The sequence below is a fragment of the Camelus ferus genome, chromosome 15 (assembly GCF_009834535.1).
Source record: "Camelus ferus isolate YT-003-E chromosome 15, BCGSAC_Cfer_1.0, whole genome shotgun sequence".
In the NCBI taxonomy this organism is placed as follows: Eukaryota; Metazoa; Chordata; class Mammalia; order Artiodactyla; family Camelidae; genus Camelus; species Camelus ferus.
Genome location: NC_045710.1, coordinates 6,779,471 through 6,806,474, shown reverse-complemented (window position 1 = coordinate 6,806,474; position 27,004 = coordinate 6,779,471). Strand labels below are relative to the sequence as shown.

At 50.1% G+C, this 27,004-nt stretch overlaps 1 protein-coding gene across 5 annotated transcripts in view; it reads right to left on the bottom strand.

The window, feature by feature from the left end:
* Positions 1 to 27,004, bottom strand: part of ATP6V1C2 (ATPase H+ transporting V1 subunit C2) — a 50,466-nt gene that overhangs the window by 6,716 nt on the left and 16,746 nt on the right. For 3 of the 5 annotated variants that reach the window (XM_032497027.1, XM_032497026.1, XM_032497029.1), the window contains exons 4-11: positions 18,276 to 18,361; positions 17,366 to 17,395; positions 11,296 to 11,390; positions 8,084 to 8,175; positions 5,778 to 5,876; positions 5,095 to 5,163; positions 2,538 to 2,630; positions 2,334 to 2,427 (exon numbers count right to left, since the gene is read on the bottom strand). In XM_032497027.1, coding sequence (XP_032352918.1) covers positions 2,334 to 2,427; positions 2,538 to 2,630; positions 5,095 to 5,163; positions 5,778 to 5,876; positions 8,084 to 8,175; positions 11,296 to 11,390; positions 17,366 to 17,395; positions 18,276 to 18,361 — 658 coding nt within the window. The remainder of the gene's footprint in view (positions 1 to 2,333; positions 2,428 to 2,537; positions 2,631 to 5,094; positions 5,164 to 5,777; positions 5,877 to 8,083; positions 8,176 to 11,295; positions 11,391 to 17,365; positions 17,396 to 18,275; positions 18,362 to 27,004) is intronic. The other 2 variants (XM_032497030.1, XM_032497028.1) reach the window with 1 other exon arrangement.

Below are 27,004 nucleotides of genomic sequence, written 5' to 3'. Positions count from 1 at the left end.
GACATCTCACCCTTTATCATCTTTCTTTGCAAACAAACAGGTACAAAGCACAGGAAAATACCATCCTGTGCTCTCAAAGGGAACTGAAACCTGGGACCTAGCCCATCCCCTCTGGTTTGCAAATAACAAAAAGGACACAGGATGCTGGTCATACCCACCTGCAAAAGGGCTAAAGGGGAAAAGAGATTCTTAAGAAACCAGGGCAGGGTGGGCGGGTATAGCTCAGTGGCAGAGCACATACTTAGCAAGTACAAGGTCCTGGGTTCAATCCCCAGGACTTCCATCAAAAAACAAAAAAAAAATCCCTACATAAAAATAGTCAAAGCTATATGCATGTTGTTAAGAAAATAACATTTCACAAATGTTATTGATATAAATTTATTATTGTTTTCATTAATATTATTAATATGGGCATTTAACTAACTTAAATGAACCAGTGAGTTATTATCTACATTATGGACAAAGTTAAGCTGAACTTTAGATTAAGGATTAATGAATCCCCAGTACAAACAAATAAATAAAACCTAATTATCCCCCAAAACAAAAAAACCACAAACAAAGGCTGGGATAGGACTGACCCCAGCTGAACTCTGCTCCCTGGCTAGTGAGTGGTCTGTCCCCATCCCACGCCAACAGAGACGGAGCAGGGCTCCCTGGGGCAGCGTGGGGTGCAGAAGTCTACACCACATGATAAAGCATCAGCAGGCAACCTGAGATCAGGGCACAGGCGTCAGGCTCTGGTCTATCTCCTCGATCCCCAGGGGTCTGTGCCAGCGCGGAGGTGGGTGCCAAGGCCTGCCCCGGACACTTGGGAAAGCTGCCACTAGCGAGAGACGCCGTGGGGCGCTCGGGCCAGGATGGAAGCAGGCGGGGAGAAGGCTCAGCTAAAGAGAAGGCTGGGACTCCACTGGGTTATTAGGGTTTTGGGCGAGCTGAGCTGAAGGAGGAAGCCCTTTTGACCTCAGCTCTTCTGACCTGGGGAGTCAGTCTGAGGCCCGGGGTGCGGGGCCCCGGCTTAGCCGTTTGTCTCAGGAAGATGTGTTAGGCCCCAGAGCGTCAGCCCCAGCCCGACAGATTGTGGACCTAAGTGTGTGTTCCCTCGGTGTGCACACACACGTCCACACACGTAGGCGCGCTGATGCTTGTGGGGAGGAGGGCTGAAATTACGGGCACTTCTATATGGTCAGTTCTAGCTTCCTCAAAGAGCAGGGTGGGTCTGTCCAGCGGGGCTCTGAGGGCCCCACTTCAGGGGCCCTGTGGCTGGTTCTCACTCCTGAGGGGGCAACTTGTCCGGAGACCCTGTGGAAAGGCCACTGACCCAGAAAGGTCAGGCCGGATGTGCAGGACTCCCCAGCCCGATGCTGGAGAAGGCCCGGGGCAAACACTTGTCCTCGAGGGAAGCACTTGCTTTGGATCCAAGCACATAATTACAGCTTCATGATTACACACCAGCTTTCCTCACCCCTCCCCTCCTCTCCACACTACAGGCTGAACTGGAAGCTTCCCTGAGACCCTTCCCTGGAGAGGCTGGGGCGGGGGGGTCGTCGGGTACCTGAAAACATCCCACCCAGTCATGCCTGCCTGGCTCAGCTAGAGGATGCCACGTCCACAATGGGCCCATTTTAAGGAGTGACTTTCTCAAGGCTACACTGTTCCAATTTCAAAAATGAACGCTTTTTTTTCTCCCTCTCGAGCCCGGCTGCCCTCACACACGAGAAGGTTCTGAGTGGCTGTGGTCAGAAGTCTCTAGGGTAAGCACCCACTCTTTGCTAAAAGCACAGAGGAGGTAAATACAGGTGCTGGTGACGGAGGACATCACGTCATGCCCGGAAATCACACCGACAGGGACTCTGGGGTGACTGCTGGCTGCACTCTCCCAGGCGGTGGCACCGCGCACTCTGGGCCCAGGTGCTCCTGCCTGGAGCCCCGGCCCTGCTCAACCTCAGCGGGGCAGGCAGGCTCCTCTCCTAGAGCAAATGCCCGTGTCTCTCAGAGCCTCAGAGTCTCCCCCGCAGGACGGAGCTGAGTCTCTTCCCGGAGGGCAGTGCCAGGACTCCGTGAGCTTGCACTCATGTGGCAGGTGCGCAGCGCTGCAGCTCACGGGTCCAAGCCACCTCCATGTGGCCTGTGCTTGTCAGCCTCCCCCAGATCCTGCTCTGGCAGCCCCAGCAGAACACATGTTCCTGGTGGCGTGCACCTGGGGAGCGGGCCTGAGGGGAGCTGGGCAGTGAGGACTAGGCAGGTCCCTTCTGCTCCAGACCTCTGGTGCAGGTGGGAGGGGGCCCACCCAACATCTTGCACAAAAACCCTCCCAGCTGGTATCTTGTACTCACATAGTGTTGCTTCTTATCTGACAGCAACCTGGTCATCTCTTCCTTTTCCCTTTTAATTTCTTTTTCATCATAGTAAAATTCACGGACAGTGAACCTTAAAACAAGCACACGAGAGGCCTTCACTAAGAAGCTCCCACTCAGAGTAGAGACCCCTCCAGTGGAGACAAAACAAACCCGGAGAAGCCCATCGAGGCCAGCTCTTACTTGTTCTCTTTGGCTTTGATTTTGAAATCATCGATCACTTTTCGAAACAGAGTCACTGTGAAGAGGCCATCGTTGTTGTCCTCGGCAATCAGTCTGTTGGAGAGAAGCATTTGTTCAGCGGACTCCCCTCCAGGCCCTGGAGCGGGGCCAGGAGGAGCCTGTCCTCTCCCCAGGGAGGGAGTCTTTGCAGGAGGCACTGCGTCCCCTCAGTCAGCCCGGTGGCCCTGGCGCCGAGGGCAGGAGACCAGGGATGTCCCTCACTGTTTCCTCGTGCCTGGCCGCGTGGCTTTTGGCTGCCTGGTCCTTGCCATAGTCTCCTGCCTCTTCCACTCACCCTCCAGGCTGAGGTCTCAGGGCCTGCAGGTGATCTAAGTGCAGGCCCTCAAGGGGAGGAAAACACTGGAGACCTGTGCAGAGCTGGGGTTGGCTCCTGGTCATGAAATGGCCAAGAGCAAGCTGCTCCCAGGTCTTAGTCACCTCATGTGCGTAGGAGCCTGGCTCTGACGTGCCCTGGCTGTAATGAAGCAGGCAGAGTTCCAGCTGGTGGAAACCATCCCACAATGGGCATTTCACATCCAGTGTCACAGTGTTTAACGGACACGGCCTCCCTGGCACACCTTGAGGTAGGACCACTACGGCTGCTGTCCCCAACATGGAGGTCACTGGGGCTGATGGTCTAAGTGTCTTTGAGTCCTGCTGGCCAGATGACCTGATACTGGGAGCCCTTGGCCCCAGGCAGGTCTCGTGGGCCTGCTGACCGGGTCACCTTCCCCTGCTTCTCAGAACCCACACCCATAGGGGCTGACCCCAGGTTCTAGAAACCTTTCCAGTCATCTCTGCAGACTCTCAAGTGCCCTCAGACAAGGAAGGGCCTGGGGTTCTTGTCTGAGACCCAGGCCACCTACAGAAGTAGCCTCTCCCAGCAGGCATTGTGGTGGGCAGGGGGCAGCACTTGGCCATGGAGAGCCAGCCCTGGAGAGGAGTGAACACTCCTGCCAAGCCGGCCAGCCTCCAGGGCCAGCTCCTCTGCCCGCCTGGATGCCCTCCTCCTCCTGCAGGTAGGGTGGCCCCTGGCTTACTCCTCCAGCCTCCCCTTGTGACCTCAGGCTGTGACCGTCCTGTTCCTTGCACCCCTCAGTTTAGCTCCAGATGGCTATCTCCTGTGAGTTTGTGACTCTGGGTAAACCAGCCTTGTAGCAGGTGCCCCAGGCCAGAGGCATCCAGGCTGGGATGGGAGTGGGCAGGGCTGCCCTCACACTGGGCTCTGTGTGCTGGGAGGCAGATGACAGCACGGCTGCCCAAGATTCGCTGTCAAATCTTTAAAATGACAAGCTACTTCAGACACAGGAAAAGGTATGGAGACTAACGAATACCCATGTCTCCCCCACCCAGCTTAAGACAGAAAACAATTTTCATATATGTGGAATCAAAAAAAAATGACCTACTTATTATTTATAACTTAGATGACAGATTTCTTGAATATGTGTAGTACGCACGTTCGACTGTCCTCTATGACTGGTTACCGCCTTGTGTTGATTCCTATTTTGTGATTGGCTTTATTCCTTTGATAACTATGTAAGTTTAAAAAGCTACAGCTCTAAACTGTTCTTACATAAATGTAAACTAAAAAAATACGTGCAGTATATTGTATGTATGTATTTACATGCAAAATATTGTATATGTGCAGTCAAATTGTAACAATTCTACCTAATAAAACTAAAAAATGAAAAAAATTGATGAACTTCATCAAAATAAAAAAACTTAAAAAAAAAAAAGAAAGAAAACAATTTTCATACAGTAGAAGCCCCACGTGCCCTCCCCAGCTGCATTCTGCTCCCCGCCCGAAGGTCACTACTGTGCTGAGTTTGGGGTTTCTCATCTTTAAACACCCCATAACTCTGTGTCCCTGTCTAGGCCCAAGTCACATACAGTTTACTTTCAGCCATTTTTTGATCTTAAATGAATGGCTTTGTGCTCTGTGTCCTCTTCTACAACTTGCTTTCTGCTTAACATCATACAGTGAGATTTATCCCTGCTCCTGCAGGCAGCTCTAAATAGTTGGTTTTCCCAGCTGAGTGGTATTCACGATTTGAATATGTTTCTCTATCCCTTCTTCTGTCACTTTTCCAGCCCTCTCTGGCCGCTCCTGCCCTGACCTCAGCAGGCCGCACAACTGACACTGTTTTCCTCTCCTGCTTGAGCTCTGTGGCCATCATGGCCAGGCGCTTGCTTGACCCTCAGGTAGGGAAGCATCGACACTAAGCTGGGAATACAGAGTGGAGTGTAGCACAGGCCCTGCACGTGCGGAAGGCAACCTCTGCCTGAAGGTAGTCAGGGAGGGCTTCCTGGAGGAGGGGGCAGGAGAGCGGAGTTCTGAAAGATGGAGGGAGTCCAGGCATATGGCTGGGTGTGGCCATGAAGGAACTCCAGGGATAGGCACAAGTGTGGAGGGCTGAGGGCCCTTGCACCCTCGGGGCATGTTTGGTGGTTGGGTACCAGAGCACCCACACATGTCCCCCAGCCCCAGGCCCTGGGGCCAAGCTGGGGTCTCACTTACTTGGTCGACCGAGGAACTACCATGTCAGAGAGGGATTCATAGGTTTTCTGCCATTGTGCGTAGCTTGGTCTGCAAGAGAATAGGACAGGGCAGTGATTTTTAAAGAAAAGGCTGTGAGGTGTCCTAAGTGTTTAGGAAGCTGCATCCCCCTCCCCAAGGAACTGAGATGAGCAGGGCTGGGGCCAGAGAGAGCCCCAAACATTCCCTGAGGCTCCGCCATCAGGCATTGGGGCTTTCCTCCCACCCCATCCTGGGCCCAGCCTCCCCACGAGGGCCCAGGTGCCATGAAAGGGCCAATGGGAGGGACTCAGCCAGAGATTCCTGCTGGGAGCTTTCTAACTGTGGCCCTGTGTGGCCTTGGGCAAGTCGACTGACCTCCCTGGCCTCAGGACAAGGAAACAGTACCCGGTCCCCCACCGCAGGCTTGTTATGAGTGAAGTGAGAGCCAGTTTGTGGCACTGGGCACACAGCAGATGCTCAAGGAATGGCTGCTTCTGTCACTGCTGTCACTGCCACAGGCACTGTCACCTGCTCCTGTTACCTCCCACACAGCTGCCACTTAGGGCCCCGGGATCTGGCTGTGGGGGACTCCCCCTTCCTCTCAGTTGGGCAGGACTAGCTTCCTTCTGTGATCCCCCACCCCAGCTGAGACCCCTAACCACCCACCTTCCCAGCCCACTTACTTGGGGACAATGACCAGAAGTGTGATCAGATACTCGGAATCCAACACAAAGTCTTCTTTGCTCACAATATCGCTCAGTGTCCGAGTAAAGAGGTTTCCCCTGACAAAGAGGGACAAAGGAGTGTGATCAGCAGAAAGGCACATGGAAGCAGACAGACCCCCGGCACACCCAGGACACGCAGGTGCTGGGACAGGAGGGGCAGCGGGAAATGGAGGCTCAGGATGCTCCCTGGGGAGGGGCAGGGGCCTTGGGCTAAGCATCCGCCCAGCTCTGGGTCTGGGCGGCCAGACTGTGCTGTGGCTGGCAGGACCCCAGGTGCTATCACCAGTCACCCGAGCTGAATGCAACACCTAGTCACCTGTGCCGCCCGGGTGCGAACCGCCGGCTGTTGGGAGGGGATTGCTGGCGGAGGGCAGCTTAAGTTACTCAAGTGTCAACACAGCGGCCAGCTCTCGGAGCCGCCTGGGTTGTCCTGGGCAGACACAGACCCAAGAGAGAGCTCCGTTTCACTTTACACGAGTTACAGGCCTGCTGGGGACAGTCACCTGAAGGAGCTTAGTATGTGTCCAGTGGAACCTGGTCTCTTCGAGGTCATGGTATTTTTAGCCCAGGGATCAAGGCTATTGTATCAGCAAATGGGCCAAAATACAGCTACTAAGACGGCCTGTAGCATCAGCATGTGGGCCATGATGCTAACGAACACATTAGTGCCCACTGCTTCCCGAGGAGAGGGTTCTCAAGCCCTTAGCCAAGGCCGAAGCTTTAGGTCAAAACTACCCTACAGAGGCTCTCCAGTCTGCCCTGGAGCCGCACTCCTCTCCTCCCCTGGCCCAGCCACCACTGCGAGGCCCTAAGGATCCCTCTCGGAAGGCACCTGCGCTTGTCTTCCTGTCCCGGCGCGTCCTGAACACTATCAGGCCTTATCTGTCTGTGCAAACAAAGCCAACTTTCCATAAACGTTTGTTGAATGAACTAATTGTGAACCCTACAGAAATTATATTTTATTCTGGTTTGCATTTTAAGGGCCTGGCATGAGATCAGAGTATAGTAAGCGCTTAATGAACACTGAACAAAAGAAGGAAAAGAGTAACAGAAGAGGGTGGTGAAGACGGTTTCTCCCTCTTCACCCTCCCCGCCTTTACTCAGTGTAGACACTCAATCCATCTATCACTGTTACTACGAATCAACTCCACCAGTTGACTGCAGAGGTGGGACCAGGTTTGCTCCAGTCCCAAACAATTCTGAGGAAGTCCCGAATGATGCCAGGCGTGATGGCCCAGCAGTCAAACGTCCCCAGGGCCCACTGATTGGAGCCATGACAGATCTATGCCATGGTCACCCTGAGGGCTCTCTGCCGCTGGTGCCCTCCCCCTCTGCCCACCTCACTCCTCCTTGGTAGGGCCAGGGAGGCGGCAGAACTCAGCTGATGGCCCATTTAGTTCTGATACAAAATCAGGCAGCCAACAACGATGGTTTCTCGTTAGAGAGCATTCCCCCTTTGGTTTTAAATTTTCCACTAATGTACTATTTGCTTTTTTCACAAGAGACAGCTGACCCCTGTACCCGTCAGAAGAGAAAAACAGAAGTGGGGGGGGGTGTGCAGCTCACAGGGTGAAGCGATCAGAGGGGTGGCCATATGAGGGGACAGCTGGTTCTGAGCTCCCCGAGGCCACTGCCCTTCTCTGGAGTTTTCACAGAACTGCCAACAAAATCAGATCCACTCTCTGGGGAGACTGGGAGGATCCCCCCATGCCAACACAGCCCTGCTCAAGAGAGACCTCCAGCCTCCCCAGCAGGAGGCGTCTTCTTACATACCTCCAACAACAGGGCGCTCACTACCTCACAAGATAGTCACTGCTGTCATGACCCTGGGTTTGTGCTCTTCTCCGGTCAGCCTTCTATCTTGGTGACTAGTTGTGTCTGTGGGCCAGGCAGCTCCTCCCTCGCAAGTGCAGCCTCTTGCTGCTGGGCGTGGGGAGGGGCCTCTGTAAAGCTTCCAGGGGGGAAGGAGTTTGGAACACCTCAGGTGTCCTCAGTAAGGGAGTTGAGTAGGGGAGGTTGAGAAAACGAAGACGCTTCCAGCATCACATTCATCTCTGGGCACAGGCAGAGACCCCTTGTCTGCTCCAGGTCCTCCTCCCCCAGTACGCGGCTCCTGAAGAGGCAGGGGTGCCTCTGTGTCTGTCTGTGTGTCTGGTTGGCTCTCTCTCTCAGCACAGACACAGACGCCGGCTCACCCAGTGAGCCAGGACTGCTGCCCAGCCAGGCCCGAGGCTGCAAGGAGTGAGGGAACTGGGGCTACTCACATGGATTTCTTCTCCAGATTCTCCAGGTTGGTCTTCAGAGTGTTGTAGGCGGCCGTTCGGGACTTCAGATCAGTCTCGATCTGTGCCAGTTGCTATTTAGAAAAGCAAAAGACTTTAAAGAGTGGATGGAACTTTTCAAAACTGCCACACACTGGTGCACTTAAGAGAAAACACTGACCCCTGCCCGTCGGCCAGGTGGCTTACCTTCCTCATCGGTCTGCTCTCCCAGACCTTCCAGCACTCGGCCCCACAGGGAGCCCGTGGCGGGTAGGGAAGACATTAATTTTGTCCCTACTTTGCAGATATGAGGCTCGAGACATAAATGGCTTTTCTAGCATCACTCAGCAAGCAGAATCTTGTCCTAATTTCTAGCCTATCTTTTTTGGTCTGGGCCCCCACAGTCTCCACTCCGCACGCCCTCAGGCTCGGCTAGAGGTCAGCTTGGGCTGACCCCGTCCTGACTTCTATGGGGACAAATCACAGTCCAGCCCCAGGCCCAGCTGTGCCCCACGGCAGCCCCTTCCTGTTCTGTGTGTGTGGGAAGGCTCTTTTCTGTTTAGAGGCAGGTCACTGGCCTGACATTAAGGAGATCTTCTGTTCTGGAAGTTTCAGGGACACATCTCAGATCCCCTCTTGAAGTTGGCAGGGAAGTGAGACAAGGAGGGCCCAAGGCCCAGCTCTCCTGCTTTCCGATGCCTGGCCTCAGGACCCCATCTGCCCCGCAGGGGTGATAACGTCCTCCCCGAGGACTCACAACAGTGAACAAAAAATGCCCACCAGGCCCAATTCACAGGAAACCCTCAAAACGCAGCAGCTGTTAAGACGATCACTGCGAATGAGTGTTTTGAGGTCGCTGAAACCAGCAGCTCAGCGCCACAGGGAGCCCTTCTGACTTGTCGGGAGCTGTCGGGAATTAAAAACACTAGTTCCTGCCCCTCGGGGCTCACAAGTTAACAGCAGAGCCCATGAAGTGGAATTGGTTCCACAAAGCACAGCACCCACGTCATGGAATACGGTGCCGCCGGGTAGGTTCACACACGCTGACACCGTGGACGAGGGCCGGTCCCTCGCGGCTCCTGGGAGTCTGAGCCCCTCCCCTCTCCTCCCGATTCTCTCCTCGAGCCCACGTTCAGTGGCACCTCACTGGCAGCTTCTTGCACTTGGCTACGGTAGGACTATTTACACCACATCAACAACACAACAATCAACCCGTCATGACTGCTGCAGGAACATCTCAGGAATCACTACACGGAAGAGGGAGGCAATCTATAGGACGTGAGCAATTTTGAGTTGAAATATGTATATATTTATATAGATGGGAGGACCCACTTTGGACTTTCAAATATTGGTAAGAATTTTTTTTAGGGAGAGGTAATTAGGTTTTATTTATTTTTAATGGAGGCACTGGGGATTGAACCTAGGACCTCATGCATGCTAAGCACGCCCTTCTACCACTGAGCTACACCTTCCCCCCTAAATACTGGTTACCTTTAGGGAGATTAAAGGGAGCAGGAGTTGCAAGGGTGGGGGTATGTGATGTCATGGTAGGCCTTTCATGTTTTTAATCTTTCCTTTTTGATATGTTTGACTTTTAAAATAAGATTTGTATCTTTTCTTACAATTTTTAGAACCTTTTTATTTTGAAATGATTATAGATTCATGATAAATTACAAAAATGGTGCACAGAGATCCCATGTACCCATTTCCCCCACTGGTAACACCTCACATAGCAACAATGCCCATGTCAGTTTCCTGGTTATGCTGTACTGTTTACACCTGCAAGTCCTGGGAGATGCCACTCGGCCTCTCAGCCAGCTTCCCCACCTGAGATCAGAGGAAGGTGATACCTGGCCCATAGGGGTGACGTGGGACATAACAGCCCAGCGTGGTTCCAGGCACAGGGGGAGTGCTAGCCAAGTTTTCCTGCCAAAGTCACTCTCTGGGTCCCCAGGACTAGAAAGAAGCTGGGTTCTGTCCTCTACAACTGCTCTGTTCCCCAGTCAGCCAAAGCCCCAATGTGCCCAGAGCCCTCATCACTGCCTGCATCCCCAGAACAGCCATGCCAGTGAGCACTGTCCCCAGTGGGCGTAGAGCACAGCCCTGCCCACCCTGCCCTGCTCAGCTGGCCTCACCCACAAACTACCATGTACTTCCAGGTTCGGGGTGGAGGTACACCACGCCCTCCCGGATGCCACACCTGACACAGGTGCTCTGAGAGCCCCTCCTTGAAGACCCTTCCAGAATCACTGCCTAATTGTCCCAGGAGGGGCTGGGACCTCTGTGATGTAAGGGATGCCCAGTGAGCCACACTCAGATTCCTGAGCTTCCTGGCCCCACCTGCGTCCCCAGAGACACAGGCCGGGCACCAGCCTGCCAGCAGATCTGCAGGACTACACAGGGGTGGGTCCTGGCGGCCCATCTCCTTCACCTGAGCCGCCCAGCCACACCTGAGTGGCTCTGCCGCCCTGAGACAACAGGAAGGCTTTGTTCCTGGTCTGGCTGAGATGCTCTCCCAGCCGCCCAGCCATGGGAGACATCACCTTTTAGGGGCTTCGTGTATTTGGAGGGAGTGAGGGACAGCGGTTACAAACAGCAGCCTAAACCTCTGAATCTTCATCAGCGCTACCCTCAGGGAGACCAGCAGGGGCCAACACACTGGGGCACACCTGCACTGTCCCCAGAGGGCTCTGCCTCTGTGCTTTTATTTAAGAAACAGGACCGGAGGCCACCACTCACCGAGATAGTGAAATCACGGGGGCAGTGCTCACTGTCCTCCCTGGGGTCAGGGTGACCGGGCAGGGCTGACTTCTCCATCAGCACCTCTCAAAGGGGAGCACAGTGAATGGGCACCAGGATCTGGGGTCAGAACACTGGTGGCTCAGAGCATCCGTCGAGAGGAGTGCCCTATAAGATGCAACCATCCTGCCAAGTAACAGGTCTGGAAGAGGTGTAGGGTGGACAGGTGATCAGCAACCCATTTCAGGGCTGCCCTGAAACCCAAAGGTCTCTGACCTTGCCCGGGATATGGAAGGCCACCTCACAAACTCACTGGGACCCAATCAGGGCTGGCAAGATGGGGAGGGACCCCTGGCCTCCTGGAAAGTCCCTCTTGGCTTTGCTTAGAATCCAAACACAGTGTAGATCCCCCCAGATCATCAATGTCCCCAGCCACAGAAATGTAACTGTCCCCCAGGAGGAGGCCCTTCTCTTACCTTCGCTATGGTGTCCACCACACTCACCAGCGGCTGCTTCACGGGGTATTTGGCCATGTCCCATTCAAAGCGAGTCACAAAGGATGTTAAGTCAACTGGAAGAACACAGACACACTTCAGCAGACGAGCAGACTGCCCACGTCTCACCCGAGCCGAATGTCACCCCTTAAACCAAGGAAGTAATTAGAGAAACGGAAAGACAGACTCAGGGCTCCCTCCGGGAGAGGAGACTTTCCCCGCAGGAGCAGAGGGTCGAGCCAGCTAGCTGCCCACCAGCCAGGACGGTCGGCAGCCCCTAAACCCCTCAGAAAAGTGCGTCACAGCCCCGGGGACGCTGTAACAGGTGCACTCCTGTGCCCAGACTCTCAAACTGCCGCCCCAGAGACGGGCGTGAGGGAGGTCCTGCTTCCCAGGAGGCGGCCGCAAAGTCAGACATTCCAGGCACCAGGCACATTCTCCTCCTTTTCCAGTTGGTTCGGCCACACACTCTGCTGGATTATCATTCTGTTTCGAGGTGCCCACCGGCACGCCAGAGAGCCTCAGGCCAACCCCCAAGGACACCACAGCCCATCGCGGGTGCCATCTGCTTGGAAGATGAGCCACTTTCCTGTCCCCCGCACCCCAGCCCCAGACAGAGGCCATCGCCACAAACGCCTGTTTTATTTAAAGAAGGCATTTTCAACATTAGCAAAATACTGGAGTTTGTGACTGTAGTTTTTAATCCCTGCCATGGATGTCAGGTTATATCCTTTATACGGAAGCCTGTAGTGAGTAGAACAAATCAGCATTTTCTCAACAAATTTCCTTTTTCCCCTAACTTTCTCCAAAAACAAACCTAAACCTGTGTCCTCAGGGGTGTTTGTGATTCTCTCTAACCGGCCGTGGGTGGAGAAGGGGGCTTGGAGGTCAGACAGCAGCACTGAGGGGCCCCTGAGCACTTTAGTAAGTAAACCTCTTTGCTCCTCAGTCTTTTTACCTGAGAAGTGGGGACCCAGAGGAGTGTCTGCACACCCCTTCCTTGAGGGCCTATTCTCCTCAGGTGAGCTCTAGGCACAGTTAAAGGTGCCACCCGGGGGGCTAGCTGCTGGTTACACCCCAGTCTGTGTATGACACGCTAAGGTGGCCCCCAGAATTCCTTGAACCCCAGAAAAATGGGCCTTGCTATTTGGATTCTCCCCCAGGTGATGTGGACGCCGGCCCTTCCCAGCGTATCCTTATAGGAGATGAAAAGGACTGGTCACTGCTCCCTCAACATTCAGTTGGACAGCAAACCACAGCCCCCTCGACGTCAAGGTGCTCAGTTTCCTGGGGAGAAAACTAGTCAAACAGGGCAGCACCATGAGCCAAGTAACACGAGGGAGCAGGGGCTGAGGAAGGACGGGAGAGCTGGGACCGCCTCCTATCCTAGCAGGGGCTCAGAGGGCTTCGCTGGGACACCATATTCATGCAGGGGCTGAAGGTGGCCAGTGAAAGAGGGCGCTGGGTGTCAGGCAGGGTGGACCAGTGAACATCACAGCTGGAGCGCAGGGAATCCCTGGGTCAAGCCAATGGACCAGAGAGTGTGGACAGAGGTGGGACAGGATGGCCAGGGCAAGGTTGGGAAAAGTCACCTTTGCACCTCCTCTTGTGGCGACAAAGACACCAGGCTCACTTACGGAGCCTCTCTTATGCGCCAGGAGGTGGACACACATCCCTCCAACTCTGACTGCAGTGCTGAGAGCTCACCAAGCCCGCCGGGACACCAAGCCTCTGCGGGCTGCTGTCGCCAGGCAAGGACATCCGTGCTCAGAGGAGGCTTCTCTGGGGCTTTGAGGGAAAGAGGAGGATAAGCTAAGAGGGGCCAAAGCCCTGGGAATAGAGACTGGAGCCAACTCAACAGGATGCAGGCGCAGTCACCCATGGAGCACGAAGGAGGCTTGGGGGACAGCTGGATTTCCAGGTTGGGGGTCTGGGTGGGAGGACAGGACATTCACCACGCCGGGCAGCCTGGAGGCAGCAGTGTGGGGAGAGCAGAGGAGAGAGGAGGTGGGCCCAGCTGGGCACAAGCATGAGTCTGGTATGTGGGTGGATAGGTCCCCATGAAGCAGACGTAAATGAAGTGGGGCTCAAAGGAGGGAACCGGCCTGCGGGCAGAGCTGTCAGCCCAAAGAGGGTCAGAAGGGCCTTAAGAAAAGGATGACGATGCTGACGAAGACTATTGCAGTAGCTGACACTTACGTGTGGTTGACCCTGGGCAGGACACATGAATTATCTCATTTACTCTTCACTCCCACTCAGTACTATTACTACCCCCATTTTAGAAAGAAGAAAACTCTGGCGTAGAGAGAGTTACATAACCTCTATCAGAAAATGAGACGAGGCATGTGAGCACATGGAAGCCACACCCCCACCCCCGCCCCATCCTCCCCCAAGCACAGCCACGCTGCAGTGGGACGGGGACCCCCCCACTGTCACCCCTTCACAAAACCACACACCCATACCTCCTGGTCACCAACTTAGAGAGGTCCTTGCTTCAGATTCCAAAGGTGCCAGGCTCTACAAGGGTGCCTCTGAGACACCAAGGGTGGGTTTCTGACCCAATTGGACTAGTGCCCGTATAAGGGGACACCAGAGAGCTCCCTCTCCCTCTCTCCCTGTGCTTGCACCAAGAAAGGGCTGTGTGAGCACCTTGACCTTGGACTTCCAGCCTCTAGCACTGTGAGAGATGAATGGCTGTAGTTTAAGCCTCTGGTCTGCAGTATTTTGATCCAGCAGCCCAAGCTGACTGGTACAGATTTTGGTATTAACTTGCTATTAATGTGGATTTGGGGATTGCCACACTACAGCAGGGAAGTGACTTTGTAGGAAGGATCCAGGCTTGGGAGGAACTGAATTAAGGTCTGGATGATGGCAGAGGCAGAATCAGAAGGTCACAAAAGACTCCTCGTGTGCCAGCAGTCATCCCTGTGCCCGCTACTGAACCCTACATGATGGTCACATGCCCCCTGTGCTGGTCACACGCCTCCTGTGCTGGTCACACGCTGACAGGTGGGAGCCATCGTCCGCCCCAGAGGCCCGGGAAGAACCCGCCCCGGGCAGATGCTGGGCAGATGTGTGCTCCGAGGGCCCCTCCCACTCCTCCTCCCCCCTCTGCCATCACCAGACCCTGTGGACACACCACCACCCAAGCCAAGCCCACTCCATCCAGCCCTTCATTCTCTCTCTCACCACTGTCTCTGTCCTACAGAATCAGGATGGAGGCCAGCTCCTGAAAGCCTGTCCCACTGTCCTGCAGATGCTCACCTGTCCCGTCGCAGTAAGGACACCACACGATCACCCTCAGGCCCCTTGCTCTTTCAGCTGCTTGAGGGCAGCTGACTATCTCTGTGTCCCCAGAGCCTGTGGCAGCGCCCAGCAGGGAGCAAGTCCCCCATGCAAGAACCTTCCTAATAACCCGGGGTATTGTACTAACACCATCTGGGTCACTTGGAAGAGATACATTTCAGACAAGCTCTTATCTCCTGCATTTTCACAAATTCCAAGGCCTTCATGGTACTCAGACCAAAGAGAATGCACCCGCCTTTCCACTAGAACTCCTGTAGTTCCTTAAAGACGTAGCCCGTCTCCTCATGGGTGCTCCCAAGCACTTGGTTCCCATGTCCTTCCCAGCACCTAAGGCGCTGTGGTCGGTCCCCCAGACCGCGAGCTCCTGGAGGGCAATTATCTCTGAACGGCCAGCACCCGGCACATTTGGTACTCAGTAGCCAAGCACAAGGATCTGAAGAAGGAGGGCAGAGGTTAGATAAGGAGACCTGAAGATCTCTGCAGAAGCCTCGAGAAACCTATGGTTTGTGACTGTGACTTCCTCCTTCTCTGACACAATCCTCTCCCGGGTCCAGAGCACCGGCTCCAGCTCCAGACGCTGCCCCTTGCCCTGGCTCAAGCATCCAAGGGCGGTTTTGCCTCCTCCACGCACATTGCCTTTGGTAAGAATGCGGTCTGGGGACCATCCTCCCCTTTAGAAAGGAGCAGCCTGGAGGGTAGAGTGTGTGCTTAGCATTCATGAGGTCCTGGGCTCAATCCCCAGCACCTCTACTAAAAAAAAGAAAGAAAAGAAAAAAAACAAATAAACAAACCTAACTACCTCCCCTCCCCACCCTCCCAAAAAAATTCTCTTAAAGGAAAAAAAAACAACAACAATGCAGCAGCCCCCGGGCCTCCCCGTGCTCCCAGCTCTGCGGGCTACCTCTCCGCCTGATCAGGAAAGGACAGCCCCCACCACCCCACCCCGCTGAAGTCAGCGAGGCCTGGGCTCCAGGGAGCAGTGCGGGGCTTGGATCGAGGAACTATGAGGTCAGACCAGGAACCAGGTAAGCTCACTCCGAATCAAAACACGCTGGACACAGGTGGCTGCTCTTGAGCAACAATGATCTCATCTAAGAACCAAAACAAGGCCTTCCGGGCAGCAGCAGAATGAAGGACCCCTCCAGCGGGTTATGACTCCGCACAGTCTAGGGCCCGGGCCAGACCACGGTGTGTTTGCTCAGCGTCTGCTGCAATCCAACATGTCTGTGTCCTTCCACGCTTGAAGCGTAGCAAAAGGCAAAGAACCAACAAAAACAAAAGTGCCCGGGCAAAGCAAAGAGTCCGGAAAGAGATTAAGTCCATTGACAGGTGAGAAAATCAAGTCCCAGGGAGGTGACCTGCCAAGGTCTCAAGGGTCTAGGCCTGACTGCTCCCAGGCTGGTGCTGCTGGCCTGCCAGGAAACACTGCCCCCAAGTCCCAGGTGTGCCCTGGAGGAGGTCAGGTTAAAATCCCACTGGCAGGGGACAACACTGAATTCCTCCAGTGAATTCTGACAGTCACTAGTTAACATGGATGCTCTGCAGACAAAAAATATTTCCCCATTCAAATAATACCAGGAAAGCCTGAGCCAAACTAAGTTGTTTGAAAGGCCTCTTGGTAGGAGCACTTTTCAGAGCCTTTATGAAGGTTTAGGAGTCGGCCACGTGCTCTGCCCAGCGCCCTGACCTCTGTTTGCATAGGGCTGGTGTACAGAACAAGACTGAGAAGCTCTAGTCTTGGAAGGTGTGGGGCCCCGACTTCCAGGAGGCCTAGAGATGATGACACATACAAACAGATAAAGCTGAATTCTCTCCTGAGAAGAAAGGCAACCGGCTCAGTGCTATGTGGACAGGGGATGGATACTGTGTAATGATAACATCTAATTTTAATTGACCTGAATTTTGAGTAGAATGTAAGCATTCTGATCACTTTTAATGTGAACTTGAATCCTTGATTCCTAAAGACCAAGTTTTTACATAGAAAAGTAGCTCTCTACTGTTAAGTCAGCTCTTCCGTCTAGGGCCCTGTGAGTCACCTGCTGGGAAGTAAGACCAGTTGATCACTTTAACAAAATAATTTTTTAAATTAACATCAGCAGGAAATCTCAGTGTAATTAACAGATTGCATTTGGGAAGGCGTTTTGGTAACTTCTAAATCCATAAAGATTTGTGTTCATCCAAAAAGGATTTGCTGGCTTTAATTCTACCAGTCTGAGTGGACTGGAGAAACCCCAAAGCAAATGGCACCTTCTAAGCCAGAAATGAGAAATGGCATTTTTGGTCACAGGGACTGCCCCAACGGCTCGAGGGAAGAAGGCTCCTGGTATGAATGAACCCCAATCAAAGCAGCACAAAGCCAAGCCTGGCATTTAAACTGTCAGGGTCCACAAGATGGCCAGCCTCCAAGAGCAGGCGGGAGGATGCTGGGGACAGCCATCAGGGCAAAAAGCAGACCACCAACCAAAAGATACAAAAGCCCATCTTGAATTCTAGGGTCAAAGCATTCCCCATTCCAGGAGGCATGCGGGGCTGCTGGGGGAGGCAAGGGAGACGCAGGAAAGAGGGGAAGGAAAAAAGAAGTTGCTATCTGTGTTATCTGGATGAGGTGACCAAGCTGTGAGGTTGTCACTTGAGAAATCCATCATAACCTGGTCACTGTATCCCCACAACCAGCCTGAGATTCCCCTTTCCCAAGGACATGCGGGGTCACACCAGGCACGCACATGGCAAACAACGCACAACCTACTCTTTAGATATTTCATTTTTTCCTTCAAACCTGCAACGTAATAAGGTGAAGTTATTAGACCACATTCACATACAAAACCAAGATCAGACTGGGGACTGGGGACATTTCCATTTGTCAATTTAATAAAAATTATAATAAAATAAATTTAATAAAATAAATTTAATAAAATAAATAAACAGCTTTCCAATGTTCCCAGGGGGGAATAAATGTGGATTTCTATGCCATAAATAATGTAAATGTGAATTATGGAATATATGCTCTCATTTTTCAGGATATCCTCACACATAGAGTCACTCTACAGATGAGCATCTAATTCTGAGGTTTCCTAAGCCTCAGAAATTTTGTCCTGCACATTTTAAGTGCACTGATTGTATGTCCATAATTAATGGACCAAAACGACATTGGAATCTAAATATGTATCCTATTAGCACAGAGGAGAGTCCAAATACAAACAGAAATTCCACATGCAAACACGCTACACAAAGCGTTTTTGGCTTAAACCTCATCTATTTACTGGGCACAACGGAAGGCTTAGATTTGAGGCATTCCTCAGCAATGAAGGTACTTTCCAGCCTCATTTAGGGAAAGGGATAAATCGACTGGGGGACAGGGATGAAATATTCCTCGTGGGACAGAGCAGAGGTGATAGAGAAGGTGGGGGTGGGGACACCAACCATTAGACCCTTTAGAATGAGACAGAGGATCATAAGGCTGTAAAGGGGCTCGTCTTCAAAACAGCAGCGCCACTGAGCTCTAAGTGGGGTGGATGGCCCATCCCATGTGTCAGCTTGGAGTCTCCGTGGTGACTGTATCATTTCCGCCAATATGTGCGGCCACAGCTGGGGCCACTGATGGGCAGGAATGAGCTGGGAAAGTGCCATGAAAGTGTGCTTCAGGGACTGGGGCCTACCTCCGTTGGCCAGGAGGTTCTCCTGGACCTTCCCCTTCGCATCTTCCATAACTTCCACCACGCTCTGGGCCATTCTCTTTATGAGGCTTTGGGGAAAGAAATAAAAGACGGTTAGAGCAGGAACCCACCCTCAGAATCCTCTCACTCTCCGCTGGCGGGAAAAGGAATGGGGCCACCTTTTGGGAGAATAATCTGGCAATACATGTGAGGGCTCCACTTGCGAACAAGTACTTGAACCAGTATTTCCACTTCTGGGAAACTATCTTAAGGAAACAGGACAAACAGAAAAGGCTTTCTGAATAAGAAGATGTCCTTCACAGCAATGTGGCTGACAGAAAAACTGGAAACCACTGGATGGTTCGACAATAGAAGATTGTTTAAATTAATGATGGGATACCCAGCAGAGGGATTATTAAGCAGCCATTGAAAATAAGGTTTACAAAGAATTTCTAGTTCCGTGGAACAAGGCAAGTATTATAATGTTACTTGGAAAAATAATCAAGATACAAATTTGTAGACAGTATGGCCGTAACTATGTGAACATGTTCTTCCTGCTTCACATATTTTCTATTATGATCCAGTATTGTTTTGATCATGAGAAAATGAAAACTTAAAGTCTCCAGAAAATGTACTGAAGACTTCAGAGAGTATGAGAAAGGAAATGACATTATGGGATTTGGAGGCAGAAGGGCTCAAATTCGCTATGGCTCTGCCGGATGGATGATTTCGGCCAGATCTATTTAATCTCTTTGAGTCTTAGTTCTCTTCTCTGGAAAATGCAGATAATACCCATTTTGCAGGACTGTGATAAATATTAATATAACTAATCAGGCACCAAGCATCTCATAGCCAAGGGTGTCTGTTCCTGGCAGCTGAGCCACTAGAAGTCCAGTTGGAAACATGCCAACGAGGATCAAAGTCTAAAAGTTCTGAACAGCCACATCTTTGCCTCAGGCCCTTGCTCATCACTCTCCCAGCTCCCAGGAGGGAGGGGATGTTTGCGAGGAGGTGGATCAGGTCACTGAATTCCAAATGGTGAACTTGGTCTTCTACTGTTGCAGGCACTAGCCATGTGGCCACTCAGAGCACGGAGTCCAGGGGGCTAGGACCCCACACAGAAAACAGGCAGAGGGCACAGAAAGGCCCCAGATTAAAGGGCGAGAGGGAGGAAGGGAGGGAAAGAAGGAAGGATGGAAAGGAGGATGAATGGAGGCAGGGGCGGGGGAAAGCAACTTGTTTTCATATCAGACTAATACATGTTCATGGTCAAAAACTGAAAAATACAAGTATAAAGTAACAAAAAATGAACCACCCAAGAAGAAACACATGCTTTGCATTTTGGCCTGTTTCCCAAAACTTAACCCTTCCATGGTTTATATGAGTTGAGGTTTTCTTTTAATAGCACCTGCTGTTTAGGGTTTACCAAGTGCCAAGTTCTATAATCTTTGTTATTGAATCATCACAAAAATTCTTGAAGATGGGTCACATCCCATTTTACAGATGGGAAGACTGTGGCCCAGAAAAGTAATTCACCTCCCAACTCCCCAGTCTGTCCTTGGAGCCCAAGGCTCTGGGCCACCAGGCCACACTGCTGTCTTTATGGTCACCATGGTCCATCCAGGGCTTAAATTTCCACAAATGTTTTGGCATTTCTTAGGACAGTAGTTCTACATCTTTCGAATGATAACTGGGGCAACGTACCCAGCTAATCTCATTCTGTTTCCTCAGCAAAATGGGGGTGATACTCCTCATTTCACAGAGTTTGAGGCAATGCTTGTAAAGAAGCAGGTCCCCAGGAGTTTGTGGCAGGTATCTGCAGATGTGCTCTTGGCAGCCTGGTGGTTACAGCTGGGCTCCCCAGTAGATTTGACAGGCGATAGGAGGGAGGGAGAGAGCGAATCTGGTTCCCTCCCAGTTCCAGTAACCTCTCTCCCCTCATCCTCTCCAGCCTAGGTGTATGACAATGCCTTTCCATCAACCTGGGTTCCTGCACTATCCCTCGTGTTCCTCCCACAGCCCACACACAACTATAGGCCCATTTATGAATAGACCCTTCTCAAATTATCCTAATTGGAGTGTGTTTTCTGTTATCTGTTAGAACACTGACTCGATAAATTCATTCGTTCATTCACTCATTCATTTAGAAAATTCTATATATTAAATTCCATATATTATAGTGCTATGAACATCGATGCTATAACAAAACAGTCCCCACTCTCAGTGAGCTGCTATCTGATGCCGTCAGCTGTCCTTCTTTATCATTATTTTAGTGCTGCCCACAGGTTGCTGTCTCCCGTTACTATTTTCTCTGTGATACTTTGAGTAATCTCTTTATGCGAGGGTAGTAGGAACTCCAGCCCTGATCACAATTCCAGATGCACAGCAGCTGTTCAGGAAATGTTTGTTAAGTGAATAAATGAACTCTGGCACTTCATAGCACTTAAATAACACACATGCTTCCTTCTTAATCAATTTAAAAGCAGAACTCACTTACCATGTTGTGAATGACTCTGCTGTTCCTGATTCTAGCCTCTGGGGCTTTTAACTATAACAGGTACCCCTAGGCATGCACCACCATGGAACATCTCAGCATAGCATGATCTGATGAAGTTTAACTGCTGGAAAAACCACTTACTGCACACGACAAAAATGTCCCCGACCTAGCTGTGATCATTAACTACAGTTATGAAGAAAGTGTGGTATTACCAAATCAGAACATTTTTCTCATTGGCAGGAATCCAAGAGTCTATGTGCTGTTTTAAATTTACTTTTTCCATTTTACAGTTCCTTGTGAAAAACTTCACATCACAGGAGAACTTCCTCCTTCCTTTCTTGGACTGCATAGCATTTCATTGCATGGCTGTATCATAACTAATTCTTTCTATTAAATATTTGGGTTGTTTATGCTCTGTTCTGATTGCTGTTTTTGATCACAGATATATAAACAAAGAGGTAGGTGGCCATGTTGTTACCCCTCCCCCACATTGTTGTAAGCCCCTTCCCCTCCAGCTGAAATGACTCCCAAGGGATAGAAAGAGCCAGTGCCCTTTCCTTCTCCCTTTATTTTTCTATTTTTCCCATTTTCGGAGCCAGGCATTAAGACTAGAACATTCAAAAACAACTGGGCATATGGGGAAAATTGGAAACTGACTGTGCATGCCCAGGGAAAGCTTCAGAAAAGACCTGAGGAGACCTTAAGTTTATACCTCAGGCTGGTCCTTGGCTCAGAGACAGCCTACAATTAAAAAAAAAAAAAAGGAAAAACAATAACAAAAACATCAGGATCATATGATTTCCAGAGCTACCACATTATTAGATTCAAATGTTCAGTGTTAAAAAAAAAACCACACAAAACATACAAACAAACAGGATGGTAGGGCCCATTCAAAGTAAAAATATAAATCATCATAAATTGTCCCTGAAAAAGACCTGATGGCAGATCTACTGGACAGAGACTTTAAAACAACTGTCTTAAAGATGCTCAAAAAGTAAAAGAAGATTTGGAGAAAGTTAAGAAAACAAAGTAGGAATAAAATGGAAATATCAGTAAAGAAATAGAAAACCTAAAGAGAAACCAAAACAAAATTCTGGAGCTGGAAAGTACAATAACTGAAATGGAGGGAATCAAAGGCAAATTTGAGCAGAAGAAAGTCTCAGAAAACTTGAAAGTAGGACAATGGAAATTATTGAGTCTGAGGAACGGAAAGAAAAAAGATTGAAGACAAGTGAACAGAGCCTAAAGAACTCATGAGACACCATTAAATGGACCAATATATGCACTGCAGTAGTCCCAGAAGAAGAGAGAGAAAGGGGCAGAGAGAATATTTGAAGAAATAAGTACAAAGCTGAAAGACTCACACTTCCTGATTTCAAAACTTACTACAAATCCACAGAAATCAAGATAGCATGATGAATAAAGAAGATGTGGTGTATACATACAATGGAATACTACTCAGCCGTTAAAAAGAATGAAATAATGCCATTTGCAGCAATATGGATGGACCTGGAGATCGTCATCCTAAGTAAGCTAGAAAGAAAAAGAAAAATACCATATAATATCACTTACATGTGGAATCTAAAAAAAAAAAAGACACAAATGAACTTACTTATAAAACAGAAACAGACACACAGAGAGAACAAACATGGTTACCAGGGGATGAAGGGGGAGGAAAAGGATAAATTAGGAGTTTGAAATTTGCAGATACTAACTACTATATATAAAATAAGCAAAAGTTTCTTCTGTATAGCACAGGGAACTATATTCAATATCTTGTAGTAATCTATCATGAAAATGAATATATGTATATATATGTATGACTGAAACATTATGCTGTACACCATAAATTGACATAACATTGTAAACTGACTATACTTCAATTAAAATAAAGATCTATTCAGAATTTAAAGAAAAAAAGATAGTGTGGTACTAGTATAAAAGACAGACATACCAACCAATGGAATAGAATAGAGACCCCCAAAAATAAATTCTCATGGTCAAATGATTTTTGACAAAAGTGTCGATAGCATTCAATGGGAAAAGGGCAATTACTTCAATAAATGGTGCTGGGAAAAGTAGACATCAACGTGTAAAAGAATAAGTTAAACCCTTACCTAACACCGTATGTAAAAATTAACTCAAAGTGGATCAAAGACCTAAATGTAAGACCTAAAACTAAAACGTCCAGAATAAATCATAAGGCAAAAACTTCACGATGCTGGATGAGGCAATGATTTCTTCAATAAGAGGACACCAAAAGCACAGGCAACAAGAGAAAGAAATAGACAAATTGGACTTGATGAAAAATTTTAAACTTTGTGCGTCAAAACCAACATCAACAGAATAAAAAGGCATCTCCCAGCATGGGAGAAAAAATGTGCAAACCATCTGATAAGAGATTAATATTCAGAATATATAGAGAATTCACAAAACTCACAATAGAAAAACAAACAACTTCATTCAAAAATGGGCAGAGGACTTGACAGACATTTCTCCAAAAGGAAATATACAAATATACAAATAAACACGTGAAAAGGGCCCACAATCACTACTAGGCATTAATGGTGAGGCCTGGTAAAATGCTTGGCAGAGCAACGACAAATGGCCCATAAACATTAAGATAAAAGCTCAACCTCACTTGCTGTAATACAGCATTTTTCACTTACCAGATGGGCATAGTAAAAAGATTTATAATTTCAGCTCTGGCAAGTACTCTAGGAAACAGGAACACCAACGCCATGGTGATATGGGGTGACGTGGGATATGGTGTTGATTTTGGCATAGCTTAGTCAGAGAGTTATTTTCAGAATATCAATCAAACATTTTTAACAGAGATATTTTTGCCCAGGATTCTACTTCTAGGAATTGGTCCCTCTGATACACTGGCTCCTGCACACAAAACCATGTGCACAAGGATGTGCTCTGCAGAATGGTTTGTAACTGCAGAAGACAGGAAGCCATCTCAGTGTTACCAACAGGGACCCAGGGGATATCATGAATCACCAAGAAGTCTCTAAAAACCAGTGAGGCCGGCCTCTCACGGCTTGCCATAAAAGGCCGTACGTCATGCAGCAAGAGGAAAAAAGCAAATAAAACAGTATTGAGGGTCATGACCATATTTTTGTAGAAAACAAAAGACATAAAAACTCAAGCTTGGATTATGTGTAGAAAAGTTGATAAAGATTGGCACTCAACTGTTCAAATGGTGTCCTCTGGGGAGTGGGGCTGCAGAAACGAAATTTGGATTTAAAAAATCCCATTGTTATGTATTAATAATAAGCCAATAACGGGATTGCAAATACACAAAGCAATAAATTAATAAAGGAAACAAGAGCATGGCATGCTACCTGGGCACAACCCATTAAGATTTCTTTCAAATTAACTGCTGTTACTCTAGCAAGTCATCTGGGAGCCCCCAAGGGGAGAAAGAGTAAGGTGGGGGGGTAGGAGTGGGCGCATTACCCAGGGGTGAGGCGGAGTGGGGCGGGACTGAGGAGGGAGGAGGCCCTCAGCTCTACCTGACGCGAAATACAGAGCTTTCCCCCTTTCCTGGGTTTTCTGGATAATTCAAGCAAAGCAGGCTAAGGTCGGTCTGCCTTCCGGAAATTACCCTGTGCCTAGGGGGAGAGGGCTAACAGGTGACAGGCAGGGGCAGAGGGAGTTTCCCAGGGGTCCTGAAGCAAGGATAACGGTGGCTCCATTTAGTGAGCTGTCCTTGGTCCTCAGAAAGGCACTTGGCACAGATTCAGCTGAATTCACGGGAAAATGGAGGTGAAGCCCCAGGAGCTGAGGAAACAGGCTCAGGGAGGCTGAGAAACTTGTCCTCAGTCCCTTTGCTGGTGGCCGCAGCATCAGGTGGGACTGACCTGTCCCCAATGCCTTTAAGACAGGTCTCCCCAGCAGCAGCTGGGGGCACACCAGGGCCCGACGTGCCCCGCTGTGGGGAACCCAGACCCCAAGTCCCCCACATACAGTGCTGACTGGCCTCAGTGTCGAGGTACAGGGGCCGCCACAGGCCCAACCTCCCACTGCGGCCGCACGGCAGCCTGAGGAGTGGGGCCCAGAAGCTTCCACACAGGCGGGAGTCTGACCCCCAGCCGGTCCCCTGGTGACTCACAGGCCCTTGGCACCTCACCTGCTCTTTGTCTCTCTGCTTCCTTCTCAGTCAGGGGACATGCCCCGCAGCAAAGTCATCAGGAAAATGTGAGGAGAGTAATTCAGTGACTTTCTTTTTTATGAAAACAAGATCCAGTGAGGCCTCTGGAAGGTTCCTGCTCTGGGGCCTCTGGGCCCTCTGGGCCCACTGACACTTTCCTTTGAATTCTCTCCTTGCTTCTCAGAAACTTGGAGTTTCAATAATGGAAAGATATTTCCATCTTCAGAGGAATTCCACATGGCAAAGTCACACCCATCATGCAAAACAGAACTCGCTATGGCCAGTTTGGCTTTTGTGCAGCTTGATTCGCCCACATCACAGCATAGAAATTCTTGGTCTTCTTCAAAAAGCCAATCTACCTCCAGAGAAAATTTGCTCTCAGGGCATTGGGGGGGGGCAGGGGCATGGGGCTGAAATGCTTTGGGGTCTTTTAGGAAAAACCAGGAGTTCCCAAAGCACCAGCACACACTTGTCTAAGTTCTGGAGAGTTTGCCAAAAAACCCGGTCATTGTGCGCGACTGCAGGGGCCCCAGTGCTCACATGTGAAGAACACAGCACCACCAGCGTTCTGCAACCCGCAGCCCTCCCAGGGGACGGAGGGACAAAGGTCAGAAGGGACACATCACAAAATGGGACGATAGGTGACTGAGAAGCACCTGAAAAATGTATTCATTTATGCTGGTGATCCAAGAAATCCGCATTAAAACAATCACGCATCATCTGTATTTTGCCAGGGAAACGATCAAAGTCTTTTACAGGCACTAAATTGACAAGGGTGTGATGGAACATACTTGCAATCTCATTGGAAAACAATTTAGCAGCATGTGCAGACAACTTTAAATATCCTTTGAACCAATAATTCCACTTCTGGAAGTGTAACTTACATCACCTAAAATGAAGGCAAAGGTTTATGCAAAGATGCTAATTGGGGTGTTAGTTATAGTAGAATGATCTGTGTTCTATTACTGTAAGAAATAAAATGAAACAAGCCCTCCTCTCATTAAAAAAATCCTTAAACATTACTTTAGAGTCACGGAAGTGTGACTAAAACACAATTTGTCCACCCAGAATCAACACATGGGGTCATAGCTGGAAGGGCCTTTAGGGACCAAGGAGAGGTGGGGACTTCCCTGAGGTCACAAGGGGACCTATCAGTTGACCAGGGCGAAGACAAGGCCTCTAGGACAGCTTGATGCTCCCTGGGAGGGGGCTGCTGATGGGTTTCTTTGGGGGATGATGACAACATTCTAGAACTAGGTGGTGGCAGTGGCTGTACTATTTTGTAAGCATACAGGAGACAATGAATTGTACACATTAAGGGGATGACTATTACAGAGTGTGAATTATATTTCAAAATGACAACAACAACAATAAAAACATGTCCCAGCCTTTCTCGTGGCTTCAAGAATGGAGACCCAGCCTGGAAGAAAATGTCAAGCACTGCTTTGGCCCTTTATGCTGGATGCCACCACCTTCTCCAAGGTTCCTTGGCTCTGCTCCCTTCCTTCCCGTCACCACAAATCTGTCCGAGCTCTGCCCTGGGCGGCTGTGCTAGGCTGGTCATGCCATCTTTGTCTGGGTTTCCTTCAACAGCCTCCTCTGTGCTTTCCCTGCCTTTCCCAATCCGGCCTCTTCCTGCCCATCCCTCCCACGGCAGCCAGAGGGATCTCTAAAAATACACACCTTAGCGTGCCATTGTATTGCTTAAACATTATCAGTGGTTTCCCAAGAAGTTTAAATATTGGCGTTCAAATCCCTTAGTAGAGTTTACAAGAAACGCCCCTCCCTGTCCGGCCTCCTCTTTCTCCACCCCTCTCCCCACCCTTGCCCTTCCCACGCCAGCCTTCAGGAGCCACCTGGATGCTACTCACACTTCATAACAGCCCAAGTGCCCTCTCCTCAAGGCAAGTCACCTCTAACAAATATGACACAGTGTTGGAGAACACCCCACCCGGACATGTTGCTTCCTGCACTCATCAAAAACGCACTATGTCCATTATGCTCCAGGCAATGTTATGGGAAACAGTAGTGAACAGACCTTTGTTGCTGCCCTCCTGGAGCTTACCCCAGGACCCT